The sequence below is a fragment of the Alnus glutinosa genome, chromosome 11 (assembly GCF_958979055.1).
Source record: "Alnus glutinosa chromosome 11, dhAlnGlut1.1, whole genome shotgun sequence".
NCBI classification, from domain to species: Eukaryota; Viridiplantae; Streptophyta; class Magnoliopsida; order Fagales; family Betulaceae; genus Alnus; species Alnus glutinosa.
In genome coordinates, this window is record NC_084896.1 from 27,428,672 (window position 1) to 27,443,652 (window position 14,981).

The window sequence follows — 14,981 nt, forward strand, 5'->3', positions numbered from 1 at the left end:
TCTTTTTTGTTGTGATTTTTCATAAATGATAAAGTAGTTTTGAGTATTTTGTAAATGGTTTGTTTTTTGAGTTGTTTGTTGATTTTTATTTTTATTTTTATTTTTACTAAAAAGAAAAGAAAAAAAAAAAAAACCCTATAAAGTGTTGCCAAACGAGTCTCACATAGTCACATTTTTATCCCATAATATTGATGTGGTAGTCTCAACCAATCTTTTGATACATTTTTCTTTTAATAACAATCAATCCAATAGTTGATTGTGACGGACATTAATATGATAAAAAAAAAATATGTGATTTTAACATTATTTTTTTAATTAAATTATTTTACTTTTGTCATTTAGTATTTATCACTTTTTATATATAAAATATAATAAACACTAAAATAATAAATATTAAATTGAAAAAAGTGATAAATGTTGACCCTAATAAAATTTTAATTATTTTAATTTCAAAATAATTATTGATATTTGAAAAATCTACATAATATAATACTTGGAGAATTTTAGAGAATCACAATTCCAAATAATTTGAAAATAATAATTGAAATTTGAAAAGTGCATAATAAGTTGATAGATATTTTTCTACTACGAGCTTGGAACCTGTTTAATGGATTTCTTTTTTCTTTTTTTTTTTCTCTTCTTTATTTACTTAGAAAAATTATATGATGAACTTGAAATTATGTTTAATGGTTCCAGTCATTCATATCCTTCAAATTTACTTAAGAAAATAAAATCAGTGGCAACTGTAGGATGTATAAGACAGTTGCAAATTTCTCCTCTTTTAAGAGCTTATTTTTTCAGAATTTTGTATAATTTATGAGAAAAATATTAGGATTCTCTCATCAAATAGAGAATCATTTTTATAGACAAGATTATATTTAATGGATCTAAATGTAAGATCCATATTTTATTTATGTTTTTTAAAATTGATGTGATTTTTAAAATTACTATTGAATTTGTGATAAATTACTATTAAATTTTGATACAGTACTGATTTTAAAAACAATATCTATTTTTTAGGGACACAAGATCGAAGGACATGAGTCTTACGTTTAGCATTATTCAATAATATATATATATATATATATAAACCGTATAACAAATTATCTATATTACAAGTGAAATGAAGGAAATATGAATCATTTTAATTTCACTTGAAATGGTGGGAAAAAGAATCATCTTAATTTCTTGAGGTATAGAAATTTCCTACAATCCACATATAAAAAGGATACGTGTCCTTTAAACAAGTGAGAATCACACATTTTTTTTTATTAATGTTATTAAAAAAGCATGTAAGAAGCACGTGCTATTTAAATAACACGTGATTCTCATATGCCAAGGGACACATGTCAATCTTATATATGAGTTCTATGAAATTTCTTACAAACCGATTTATAGGAAATTTATGTCATTTCTTAAGAGTAGTATAATAAACTTAAAAACTAAGTGGGATACAAATATTATTAAAAATAAATAAATAAATAACTAATTGACAGTATCACTTCAACTAAGTGAGATACAAATATGGTGTACAACATTACTCGTAATAAATACAGCAGTTCCACATTTGATTAACGAATAATGTTTAATGTCATAATTATTTCACAATATTGATGTGTCAGTCTCAACTACCCTTTTAAATTAGAAAAAAAGAAAAAAGAAAATCCAAATATTGATCGAAATTGTTAAGTTAGAATTATTGGATAGTTTAAGATAAAAATTGTGGTATATTCATAAAAATCCCTAGCTATAATCAGGGGCATTTTAGTCACATAAACCTTTTTTTTTATTTTTTTTCCGACACATATTTAGTTCGACTTTTTCCGTCTGCTTGTACTTCTTCTGCTTCTGCTTCTTCTTCTTCTTCAGAGACCGATTCCTTAGGAAGTCTCTGTAATTTTATTTCACTTTTTATTGTTTATTAAGTTTATTTTGAAGATTTTATATCTCCTTACAAAGAAAAAGGAAAAAGATGGCGAGGAGACCGGACGAGGAATACGATTACTTGTTCAAGGTTGTACTAATAGGCGATTCTGGCGTAGGGAAATCGAATCTCCTCTCCCGATTCACTCGCAACGAGTTCTGCTTGGAGTCCAAGTCCACCATTGGCGTCGAATTCGCCACACGTACTCTTCAGGTTCACTGTCTCTCTCTTACTCTCTCACGTGTGTGCACGCTCTTTATGTCTATTTATATACAAATATATGTATAATTTGGATCTGGGTTTGCTTGAATTTTGAATTTTTCAATAAAACTGTGGCAGATCTGCCTTGATGAGTGGTTTTTCGGTACTGGGTTCATTGGGTTTTTTTCTCAAATTTTGATTTGAATCGCTTTTTGGGATTTGGGTTTTGGTAGAAATGGAATCTGAGGCCTTGAAAGTTTTGTTCTTGATTTGAGAGATTGTGAAAATGGGTTATTAAATGCTACCCAACCTTAATTTCGTTGCCAGTATTATATGTGTGTGTGTATGTCTATACATGCTATATTCGGGTGCACATCTACACAAATATTTGTCAACTCTTAAGGTTGGGAATTTTCAAGGGAATCTTGATAACCTTGTGAAATGATTATCTCCTGTACTATAACAAAGCATTTGAAATAATTTCCTGTGGTTTCACTTTCATAGTATTTGACATCACTTGCTTCTTCGTGTTTTTTTGAGTGATTTTATTCCTTGGTGTCTCCTTTGTGTGCGCGTGCGTGTGTGTTAGGTTCAAATCTAACTTGTTTAAGTTACACCACTCAATAACCCTACATTGGATTCATATTTTCTTGATCTCACTGTTAGATAACATGTTTTCTCCATGTTTATCATGCACGCCAAATTTCATATCACCCCAATGTCATTTTACTACCCAATCCATAAATACATGCATATATATAGAATATTTCAGAAACATAACAATCTAAAATTTGGAGCAATTTATATATGAGAAGGTTCTTAATCTCCAATCATCTTGTTTTTTGATGAGCACGATGGGAATGGGGAAGAGGCTTCCTAAAACTGAACAATTGCTACATGTTTGAGCGACTATTATCTTGCACATTTATGAAAAGACAATTGTTACTGCAGTAAACTGACTAATCATATTTCCATGTTGTTTTGATATTACTTGTTTGCGTTTTATTTCAACATCCCCATCTTTTGACACACAAAGTTGTAGAGACCATGTAACTGTTGAAGAAGTTTGAACTTCTATCTATACTTAATAACTTCATGGGCATCTAGGTTGTGCTTTGGCTTTAATGATATGTCGATTACTTATAAAAAAAAATATATCATCAAACGATCAGCAACTTCAACTTTTGTTTTGATGTTGATCTGAATGTGTATAGAGTTCCTTGGAAATCTAAGGTGGAGATTTGGGCAAATCGTCAATATTTGTCGCCCCCAATTATACAATACATATTCTTATTTTAATTCGTTCTTCTTTTTTTTCCCTGGCTAAGTTAATTTGGAGACAAATTTCATTGTCATTAGGGAATCCTTTATCTAGCAGTTTAGACTTTGGTATGACTTTTTTTTTTTTAGTAACTTGTTATGGAGCATCTAATCGCATGTCCATATTCCCTGCCAAGGATTGGTTTGACAGAAGATGATAATCATTATTAAAAGGTGAAGGAAAAAAGAAGCAATAAGCAATTGTGCAGGGCAGGAAGGAGTTCTCTTAGAGAGATTGTCCTCCACTTCTTGCACTCCCCCCCCCCCCCCCCCCCCCCCCCCCTCTTTGTAATCACAGGTGCTCTTATTTTACGACGGTAGGGATGGTTGCTTCCATCACTGACCAGAATGACACCAAACTATTATTGAGAGACACCTGTATTAGTAACATATGATACATATTTGCTAATTTTCTTTGAACCAAATGGCATCTCCTTCCCTAGAAACATGTGGTGGACAGTCACGGACATAATCCTGTAGCAGTGTACGAGATGTATTACTTATCAAGAATGACACAGATGGTGGTATTTTGAACTACCCTTGTAATAGTTGTTGCATGGGGATGTCTGATTTGACTGGAAGGAAAATTTCATCCCTTCTTGGTAACAATGTGGCACATTTTTTTTCCATGATTCTTGCTTCATAATTTTAATAATATCACTCATCGACTTTCCTTAGTTGAAGCTTATTCTTGTGTCTGCTTTCCACAGTACTGGGTACATTCAGTCAGCAGCCTTAGTTTCTAAGTCGATATCTTGGTGCCTGCATTATGCCCCTACATGTTCAGTTGGTACTCGTTCTATGTTCACCCCAGCTTAACCAAGTTTTAGTTTTCTGTTAATTTTCTGGAAACCTTACTGATTCATTTCGTTTTAGGAGTGATTATAGTTAGGGGTGACAATTCGTGTTGGCATGTTGGGTTCGAATCGTGTCGAAGCATGGGTATAAGACTATATAAGTCAACTTTAACTCGACCAATTTAATTAAACGAGCCAGACTCCCCCTAATTCACTAAGTTTGTGACTTTGTGTTAGGTTCATGTCGGGTTCCCGAATCATATAAAAAATTGCTAGCCATAATTATAAGTAAGTCTACTCCTACGCTAATATCTCTTGAGTGGGAGCCATGGATGAGTGATGTCAAAATCACCCATTGCGGCACCCATGTTTACATTGGTGCCAGTGAACAATGAGTATATACAAAGAATTATATGTTTGAGTAGAGAAGCTATTTGTTGAAATCCTTCGTATTATGTTTTATGTTATATCAAAACCAGCTTCAATGGTTTGTTCTTACACAAACAAGAATTTGCCCTTTCTGCAGGTTGAGGGAAGAACTGTGAAAGCTCAAATATGGGATACAGCAGGACAGGAACGATACCGAGCAATAACAAGTGCCTACTACAGGGGTGCTCTTGGAGCACTTCTAGTGTATGACGTTACGAAACCAACGACGTTTGAAAATGTGAGCCGGTGGCTGAAGGAACTAAGGGACCATGCAGATTCCAACATTGTCATCATGCTAATTGGCAACAAGACTGATCTGAAGCATCTCCGGGCAGTTGCGACAGAGGATGCCCAGAACTATGCTGAAAAAGAAGGCCTTTCATTCATAGAAACATCTGCTCTTGAAGCAACAAATGTGGAGAAGGCTTTCCAGACAATTCTGGCGGAGATATACCGGATAATTAGTAAGAAGTCGCTTTCTTCGGAGGAGCCGGCGCCTGCCAACATCAAAGAAGGGAAGACTATTGTTGTTGGGGGATCGGAGGCCAATACCAAGAAGCCTTGCTGCTCTTCATCCTGAGGATGACCATGATTTTCCCCATCTTGTGGGTTGTTGTTCCAATTCTTTTCTTTTTCTTTTTTAGCTTTGAAAATATATTTCAACTATGTTTTGCTTTGTAATCAGGATTGATAATGATTTCTTTATGCGTGCGCTTGATGAGATGTATTACAGTTTCCATTGTTTTTTTGAGTGTATCATACTCTGATTCATTGTGAGGACCCTTTTATGTTCACATGTTTTATGAGAACTTGTGGACTGCGGACTTAAATCTCCTGCAATAAGACTCTCTTATTGCACTATAATAAGGATTAGGATTGTCTATAATTATTTATCCGAATATAAAAGATGAACTACAATAGGGTAGCTTCATGTGAGGGATGGGCTCTTTTATGTTCACATATTCTATGTGAAGAAGCTGACTCTGAATTTAAATCTTGTACAATTGCATTGCAATAAGATAGCCTCATGTAAGAGGCCTCGTTGCATGAAATTCTAGTCCATGATATCACTTTGGGACAAAGACTGAACCAATGGTCGGTGGGAATTATTATGTCCGTACTGTTGAATAGTTGTGAAATGAAAATATCTATAGTTGTGAAATGAAAATATTAGTAATACTATTTAGTAAATTATTATACAGCTTGATGATGTAATAATAAAAATTAACCATTACATCAGCATTATATATATATATATATATATATAAAAGACTCATGGCACACCATATCATTCAAATTATATGACAATCATATAAAAAGTTAAAAATATGGTATATAGAAAAGAAATTTTTGGCCTTTGTCATTATTTCAGGAAAAACTTCATAAATAAATCTGGCAAAACTTAAACGACTCCTATACTGATTGATGTCTCTTAGTTTGATACAAATATTGCGCGGTTGCATTCTCGTGAATTAGGCATACAAAAAATAAAATAAAATAAAAATTGAACCATAATATAAGTTCTATTTTTTCAACTAGTATTTGGATAAAAAAATTTCAAATCATATATTTCGGTCCCAACATATTTAGCTATCTGTTTCAGAGAAACTTAACTTTTAATTAACTCTTATTATTATTATTTTAAATTCTAAAGAAAATTTTCCTTGGCTGCGAGGAATTGTTAGGAAATTCATTTTTCTTTCCCCAAGAGAAGGATTGAAGGAGCCATATTTAACAGTTTCTGATAGATCCATACGGACCATACGAGTACAGTCAACAGAGTTTTCACTGTCTTACAATCTTTTAACAGAAATGAAAGCTACAATAGCGTGGCTAACCACAACAGTTGCTCTTCTGCTGGATTGGCTGCCCCTTCATTTGAACAGTTCCTGTTGACTTGTTTGCAGTTGGTTGGTTGCCCATTCTGTAAAAATAAATAAATAAATAAATAATTCAAGAATTAAAAGCAAAGAAATGAAGACTTGCTAAATTTCATGATATAAATATAAAAAGGAATAAAATGGAAAGCCAGTTATGAGAATAAGAACACTCTTTTATCCATAATATTTACATTTATGAATCCTACACAGGAGTGGAAAACCAGATGATATTTATGATGACAATTTCTCTATGGCTTCAGTGACAATAATTTCATATCATCTATTAAAGACTTCCAACGATCATATTATCAGTCTGATTTTTGCAGAGGTCAAGATCTAAGAGGCAATTACAAGATATATATATATATAGGCATGACCCTTCAAACCTACCCATGGGGAGTAAACCCCATATACACAATCCCACCCGCCAAAACTGTGTATCAAGTAATTCAACTTAATGCGGAATCGAATCCAAGATGTCCAAGTTTATGGCTCATCCCCGGCCTGCCCTTTGACCCAATGATTATTATTATTATTATAAGTCAGTGATCATTATATATTATTAGGAACATCAAGCAGATTTCATGCTTCGGATTATGCATTTGCTGGTTTAAAGAACGTATAATTTGGAATAAGGGAAGCATGAAAAAGTTGGCTAGTGGTTTTACTTCTTTTTTATCTCGCCAGCCATGGTTAAGAAAGCTTGCTCCACATTGATCGAGTCTTTGGCACTTGTCTCAAGGAAAGGAATCCCGAGCTCATCCGCAAACGCCTGCATTTCATTTAGGCACAGGAATAGAATGAAGTTAGACCTGAACAAGCAGTAAGAAACCCATTGGGTTTTTCTTTCTCAAATCACAAGGATCATGACCTTTATCAAATGCTACGATCTATAAAACAACTCCTTATGGGCATCTGTGAGAGTATATATATATATATAGCAATCAAAACCGCAACTTAGGTACACAGAAGAGGGATCAAACTGAGCCATTCATCTATGAGAAATTAATGTAGATGACTGGTAAGAAAGAACATTGTAGGAGAGTGGGCACCATATCATGAGTCCATAATCCAAAAGTAAAAGGAAATTAAGTTTACTACTGCTTTCAAATCTTCTAAGGAATAACTTGGACTCGATCAGCATGCACCCAAGAATGTATAATACATATATGAATGTACACACACATATTGTGTGTGTGCGCGCGCGTGCGTGTGTGTTATTAAGGGTGAATAAAAGGACCAACTACAATTTTATACAAGTTTCTTGCATTTTTCTGCTAGGACTCCAACTTGGCTTATAAATTCCCCGAGGAATCAAGGATTGCTTGGACAGCAGAAATTCAGAATAAAAGAATACAATTGATACCATCTCAAAGTAGTAATAAGAGTTCAGGCTACTATCATACTCTATACCTTTGCTGTTTGCGTGTCCACGACCTTGTTCTCGACCAAATCACACTTATTCCCAACAAGAAGCTTGCACACACTGTCATTTGCATATCTATCAATTTCATTCAACCACTGCTTGACATTGTTGAAGCTCTCCATCTCAGTAACATCATAGACAATCTGTTCATTCCCAATACGTAAGAATTCTCAAGAAGGTCAAATAATAATAATCATTAGAAAGGAAAACTATGTTAGCTAAAATAAACCATTCCATGCTGCTTTTTGGATCAGGATACTGAAGTGCCCTAAACAGTGATAAGATTTGACAAAGGTTGCAGATATGATATTAACAGGCAAGTTTGAACTGTTCTCTAAGTGCCAATTACTGCACATCTGTGATTCATCAACTACAGAAACTTATCCAACTCTTTAATCTAAAAACTCCAATGCTTTCCATCATGAACCATATAGCCACACAGAAAGATGAATTGGCAGAGTCCCACTCATTTTACAATAACATGCAATTATTGTTTCTTAATATGACCAACAATGCAGTGACTACCTAACTCACCAAACAGCCACAAACACCATTTCTAGCCACAGTAGTGACACAAGTGAGAAACCCAATATCAGATGAAAGTCTAGCCTTTAGCCCATTGATTTGAATATGGCTAACATATTAAGTCATGAATCTTGTCCGTGTTTATTTAAAATTTTCAACCATTTAGAGACCATCATATTCTAAAGGGAAATTCAATAAGAATAATCTGGCAATAGCACATTTTTATGATTCTGCCTGATCTTCTAAATCAGTAAGGTGAAAATTGTCATCCATGACAAAAAAGATTCAAAAAGCACATAAAGTCATAACCAAGTCTTTTAAATAAGTTTGTGCTAGTTACATAAACTGAGGGAAAATAGAGGTATCGAGTAAGCTTGTGACCTAAATACCAACCTGTAATGAAGAAAAACAATGAAAGCATCTGATTACTTAAGTACCAAGTTGAAGTTCATGAAATAAATATTAAATGTAAAGTCAACTTAAGTGTAATCTCAAGCACATGTCTACCTCCGATCTCATGATATAAATATTAAATGTAAAGTCAACTGCTTAGAAATTAAGAATAATAAGGTAAGTGCAGTAACACTCAAAGCTAACAGATTGAATTGCAAAGATACACATGGAACCAAAAACTAGCAAACAAGAATTCCAGCAATGACTTCACCTATATCTGACCCAATGAAATGTGAAACTTTACTATATAAGCTAACTGAAATATCTATTGGAACTAAGCTTCTCATACAAGAAGACAAAGGGTAAGAGCTTCTCACAATAATCCCATGTGCTCCTCGGTAATAACTGCTTGTTATAGTTCTGAACCGCTCCTGTCCAGCAGTATCCCACTGGAAGTACATAAACAGAAAAATAATATCAATTATTATGTCAAACGAAGATTAAGCTTTATGCAGACCATAAAATGATGCAAAGCTCTTGTTCTGTGATCTGTGAATTACCCTTGACATAAAAACTAGGAATTTTTTTATTTTTTTTATTTTTTATGAATAACATAAAAGGTATGAATATAAGTGAACCAAGAAGAGAAGGTATACAGAAAGCTGATTGATATTATCCTAATAACTTCATCAAGGATACCAGGTGTCCCTAAGTGATAGCTCAATCGGCTAGAGACCACGCCTCATGAAGTAGGGGTCACTAGTTCGAACCTCCTCTTTCTTCTTCCTTGAGGACAAAAAATACTTACAAAAAAAAATAAAAAAATAAAAAAAATAAGGATACCAGGCGTTCAAGGACGTGGAGATTTACACAATAGTAACTACACCCGTAACAATATCTGTATAATTGGATTCTCCATACTCATAAAAAGTAACCGACACACTTATAAAAATTAAAAATTAAAAAAATTAAAAAAGAAAAAAAAGAAAAAGAAAAAGAAAAAAGGCAACTGACATTGAAGAAAGAAAAATGAGCTCCATAAAAATCTTCCACTTGGAATACAGATGCATGGAACTATTTTAGCATCGCATTTATGCTGCCCATATTTTATACATAATATGTCTGAGGAACCTAATAATTCAGGGGCATATACGTGTGGGATCAGGTTTCCTATCGGATCTCTATCTTTCTATTTTACAGATTTGTAGCTTGTAGATAGGGGCACTTTAGAAATCCTGTAACATCTTGCTCGAGCCAGATGCAGTATTTCAACTAAAATTTTTATTTGTAACATGAGCAGGACTTAGTTCATTTATATGTTTAATTAGGTATCCAGGATAACAAGCATATTTGGTGGTAAAAGGTACTAGGTCTCCTAAACATGGTCTGATTATTATATATTCCATTCCGCAGCCTCAAATAACAGCATTTATCGATCGTTCTTCTTGGTATGCCAATCAATTGAGAGTGATTTCACATTCCTTAGCGCAAGAACTAAGTAAGGGGTTCCCCACTAATATAAAAGATGATGGATGAAAGATAGTTGCCAGTACGAAGGAGAGGAAAAAAACCTCTACTTCCTTGGTTATAGGAAGACAACTCATGCCAGCTAACCTAGTTGAATCATAGAGCATGGAACTCTCTATTGGCCTCAAGTGTGGTTGTCCGGCAAATCCTTGTCGATCAGGGTTATTTATCTTTCTCTTTCTTGCTTGTTTGTTCCCTGTGACATTCTATTCTCGGCTGCTGCGTCTTAATTTCTCTATTCATTAACAAAATTTCACTTTGGAACAACTATTCCTGTTGCTGAAGAGATTGTTCATACTCAAAAACTAATTCCAAAGCAATGGCAAGTAGACATGCAAGTAATAACCTAAGCCTGTGATTCAAATATAAGTTACTCAGAATTTTGTAGAGATTTCACTTAAACCAGCCCCACCAACGCAAAATTGTGAAAAATAAATAAATAAATAACACGCCCACATTCACCCTTAACATGGGTTTAGACTGAATATAAATGAAGACAATTCCACTACATTCCCTAACAATTGAATCAAATCAAAATACTTGAATGTACATTAAAAAATAAAAAATAAATAAATAAATAAACAGTTTCAACTCACAATCTGCAGCTTGATTGTCTTTCCATCCAACTCCACAGTTCTGATTTTCTGCAACACCAGCACAAAATTTTAAGTACTGACGCATACATAGTAAGAGAGAGGGAGAAAGAGACTTACAAAATCAACTCCAATGGTGCTTATGTAGCTGTCAACATAGGAATCATCCTGAAAATGAGAATAAAATCAAAACTACAAACATTGAGCACTAATTACAGAAGAATCAACCTGAAACCCTAACACTGGTTCACTTATTTTCTTCACTATTATTCAAATAACTGAAATTAACCTAAAAAAAAAGAACAAAAACAAAACGAAAAGAAACATATTGAAAGTCTAACAAAGTCAGACTCACCGCAAATCTGAGGAGCAGACACGATTTTCCCACAGAGGAGTCCCCGATTAGCAAAAGCTTGAACAAATAATCGCTAAAAAACAAAAAATAAATAATGATTAGTTTGTAAATAGGTGTGTGTGTGTGTGTGTGTATACACACACGTGTTGAAAATAGAAAAGAAAGAGAGGGAAAATATATGTTTGGAGAGAAGGAAAATCGGACTCACTATTCGTTGCTCATGATTGTGCTGTGAGAATTGGGATCGAAATGGAAAATTCTTTGGGGGAATTTTCACTCTCTCTCTCTCTCTCTCTGTCTGTGTTGATTGAGAAAGGGAAAGAAATATAAGGAATGGGAAGTAGTGGGGGGTCACTTGCCAAATGCTTATTGTGCACCATACGATTCTTTGGTTTATTGTTTTATTATTTTATTATTTTATTTAACTTTTTAAATTTAATTTAGATCTGCTTTTTTCCTATGTGGCGTAGATTTTAGTCATTTGACCTTCTCTTTTCTCTTTTATTTATGTTTTTTTTTTCCTTTTTGGAATAACTTGTGTTTCTCCTTGGTATAAATTAGGAAAAGTGCTTCTCTCTCTCTCTTCAGAGCTTCTCTCTCTAAAAACCCTCTAGGACTTTCTTTTAGGACTTTCTGTCTTGCCGGGAAGCCTCCCCCTCTCCGGCTTGGTCGTTTCCCTTAGCCTTTTTAGGTTAAGGTGGTTTTTGGACCTTGCTGTGTTTCCCAGTGAAGGGTAGTCTCACAACCACTAGGGTTGTGGGTTGTGGAGTTTTGTCCCCCCAGTGTAGATCCGATGGAGGTTGTTTAAATTTTCTTGTTTTTTAGGTTGTGGTGGCAGGTGAGTTCACTGGTGAAAGTGCCGAAGAAGAGTGGTTGTCCATGGCGTGTTGATGGCGGAGATCGTGGCCAAGTTTTTGTCACTGTCAGATTTTTGAAGGACAGATCTATGAGTTTACATTGTCTTATGTTGGACACGCGCCTCGCTGTCTTACTCGCTGTCAGTTTCTGGTGCTTCAGCCGCTTTTCACGGTCGTGCGGTCTCTCGGTGGTCAGCGCGTGGTCATCACGCGCCTAGATAGTTTTATGTGTTGGGCTGCGCGTGATGGCTACAAATTGGTAGTTTGCCGTGTCTGGTGGTGATTGGAGGCAGTTGGTGTTTGAGGGCTAAAGGGCATCTTCTGGTGGCGACTCTTCCGGAAGACAGTTTCTTTGTTGAGCTTTTCCTGTGTTGTTTTGTTTGTAGTTCTCTGACAGTTTGCTTTGTGCGTGTACTAATCTAGTCATTGGCTTTTGCCTAGAATATATGACCGACTTCCTGTTCAAGCAAATGTGTATGTTAACGCGGATGCACCATTCTGTTGGCTGGGTTTTTTTAGTGGCAACTGTCTGTATGTTCTATTTGGGATGGGTGCACACCTTTGTGATGGTGAAATTTGTACATCCTTGTGGTGGCTATGTACACCTCTATAGTGGTTTATGTACCCTTATTAATGTTTTAATGAAAGCGTAACTTTCTTTCAAAAAAAAAAAAATAGAAAAAAAATCACATTTTTAATTTTATATAAAAATCTTATAAATTAAATTATTATTTATTTCAAAATTATAATTTAATTATTTTAACAATTTTCCGTATGAAATTGGTCAAATACATTAAATGTTAATTAAGAAATTAAGTAAATTAAAGAATACTTGTAAAATTATCAAACTACTTACTCTATTATTGTAATATTTGAGATTGAAGTGTAGAAGTTGATGTTTAAACCAGTGATCAATTTGATTTAAATCTTCGATTTCATATTTGTTTCATTGTTGATAAATATAAACAATAGAGAACAGGGGTACAACAGTTTTTGCTTAGTTTTCAATTAAATTATGGTATTTTTAAAGAGTTTTTTATTGTAAGATATGACAATTTTAGTCTATTATTATTTATTTAGTATTTTGGATTGTTTCAACTTTCAAGTGAAATCATAGATTTTTTATGAGCTTTAGTCGTAGGATATGAAGATTTTCTATTGATTTGGGATTTTAAATTATGTTAGGTCAGAATGAGTGATGCTAAAAATCAATTTTCAAGAGTTTCAAGAAAAGAGTAATACTTTATACTACACAAAAATATATGGGTGTTGAAGGAGTAAGGGTGCATTTGAAATTGCAAAAAGTGCTATTTTAAACCAAATCGTATAAAATGAACCGTTTGAGAATTGCGATTTTAAAAAATTGCAATATGAAAATGCAGAAAACTGTTTTTTCAAATCCTAGAAAAAGGTGGTGCTTTTTTTGAAAACACATAATTTAAAGGCTAACCTGCGATTTTAAAGGCCAAATCGCGATTTTTTTAAATGTTTAACTGTGTTTTTAAAAATCACTTTTTCAAATCGTTATTTTTAAATCGCAAACTCAAACAGACTCTAATACTAAAAGAAATACTCATGCTTTCTTTTAGCCCTCCCTCAAAATCAATGTGAATTTAAAAATTATAATTAGATATGTAATAGATCGCTATTGAATTTTAATTCAAAAGTGAGTTTAAAAATTACATCAATTTTGGGAGGACCTAACTTATATCATTACTCGTGTTTAGGTTGACAGTTAAAAACCACCTTGTACCTATTATCCATCCATCCGCTTTTCAACCCATAACTTTAGGCAAGCAGATACCATATTGGTTATCCGCACATATGCGGATAGAAAGCGGAATATGAGGAGACGAAAGAACTCTGAAATTGGATTTAGCCCATCTAAAAAAGCTAACAAAAAGCTTTATAAACACAACCTGCCCAAATAAATTAAGCCATAGTTAAAAATAAGAAAATAAAAAAGAGCCAAAAATTCAAAGTAGATGCTATGAGCGATTAATACAAAAAAAATGAAAATGTTAGATTTACAACATCAATATAACAACTGCACAATAATCCCTCATGTGAGAGATTGTTGTGCAGTTATTGTGATTGTGTAGTGTAAGAATCAAATCTCATCTACCATCTGCATAGTTCACATATGGACTATATTATATATTTTTAAAGCATATAATATTAGAAAAAATATATTTATCCTACCATTGTCTCACTGTAGTTATAGGCGAATTTCACTCCCCTTAATGGGTGGGCGATTATTAAAATCCACCATCTGCATAGTTCATATATGGACTATATTATATATTTTTAAAGCATATAATATTAGAAGCAATATATTTATCCTACCATTGTCTCGCTTGCTAAATGTAATCGTGTCAATTAATTTGCTATACACAATGTGGCGCTGCTAATCAACCTTTATTTTTTAAAAAAATAATAGCTAATTTGCAGTGTCACATAAAAAAAAAATAAATAAATAAATAAAAACTTGTTATTTTTAGAGATAATTGCATCACTGGTCACTTGGGTTGGCTTAAATTATAAATCACTCATGGTAAACTATAATTATAAATCAGTTTCTAAACACGTTTTCTATCTACCAAGTTAAAAGATTCTATTAATATGTTTAGTCGCACATAATAAGAAGCAGACGTGTGCCTATTACAATTATGTTATTTTTAAGGAGACTGTTGTAGTTCCCCTCGTCCGCCTTTATTCTCAACTTCTTTTTGCAAAATTAGAGACAGAACCCGC

The 14,981-nt window shown here is 33.5% G+C and overlaps 2 protein-coding genes across 2 annotated transcripts; one reads left to right on the forward strand and one right to left on the reverse strand.

The window, feature by feature from the left end:
* The first annotated feature begins 1,840 nt into the window (after window positions 1-1,840).
* Window positions 1,841-5,480, forward strand: LOC133881738 (ras-related protein RABA2a). The gene is made up of 2 exons (XM_062320757.1): window positions 1,841-2,137; window positions 4,769-5,480. Exons 1-2 carry the CDS (start codon window positions 1,973-1,975, stop codon window positions 5,249-5,251), a joined length of 648 nt encoding a protein of 215 aa, XP_062176741.1. The 5' UTR covers window positions 1,841-1,972; the 3' UTR covers window positions 5,252-5,480.
* An 869-nt stretch (window positions 5,481-6,349) lies between these two features.
* On the reverse strand, window positions 6,350-11,739 carry LOC133881739 (ras-related protein RABD1). The gene is made up of 8 exons (XM_062320758.1): window positions 11,579-11,739; window positions 11,371-11,443; window positions 11,136-11,183; window positions 11,019-11,066; window positions 9,273-9,344; window positions 7,965-8,120; window positions 7,220-7,323; window positions 6,350-6,595 (listed from the first exon to the last, which is right to left on the reverse strand). Exons 1-8 carry the CDS (start codon window positions 11,590-11,592, stop codon window positions 6,505-6,507), a joined length of 606 nt encoding a protein of 201 aa, XP_062176742.1. The 5' UTR covers window positions 11,593-11,739; the 3' UTR covers window positions 6,350-6,504.
* Window positions 11,740-14,981: the final 3,242 nt, after the last annotated feature.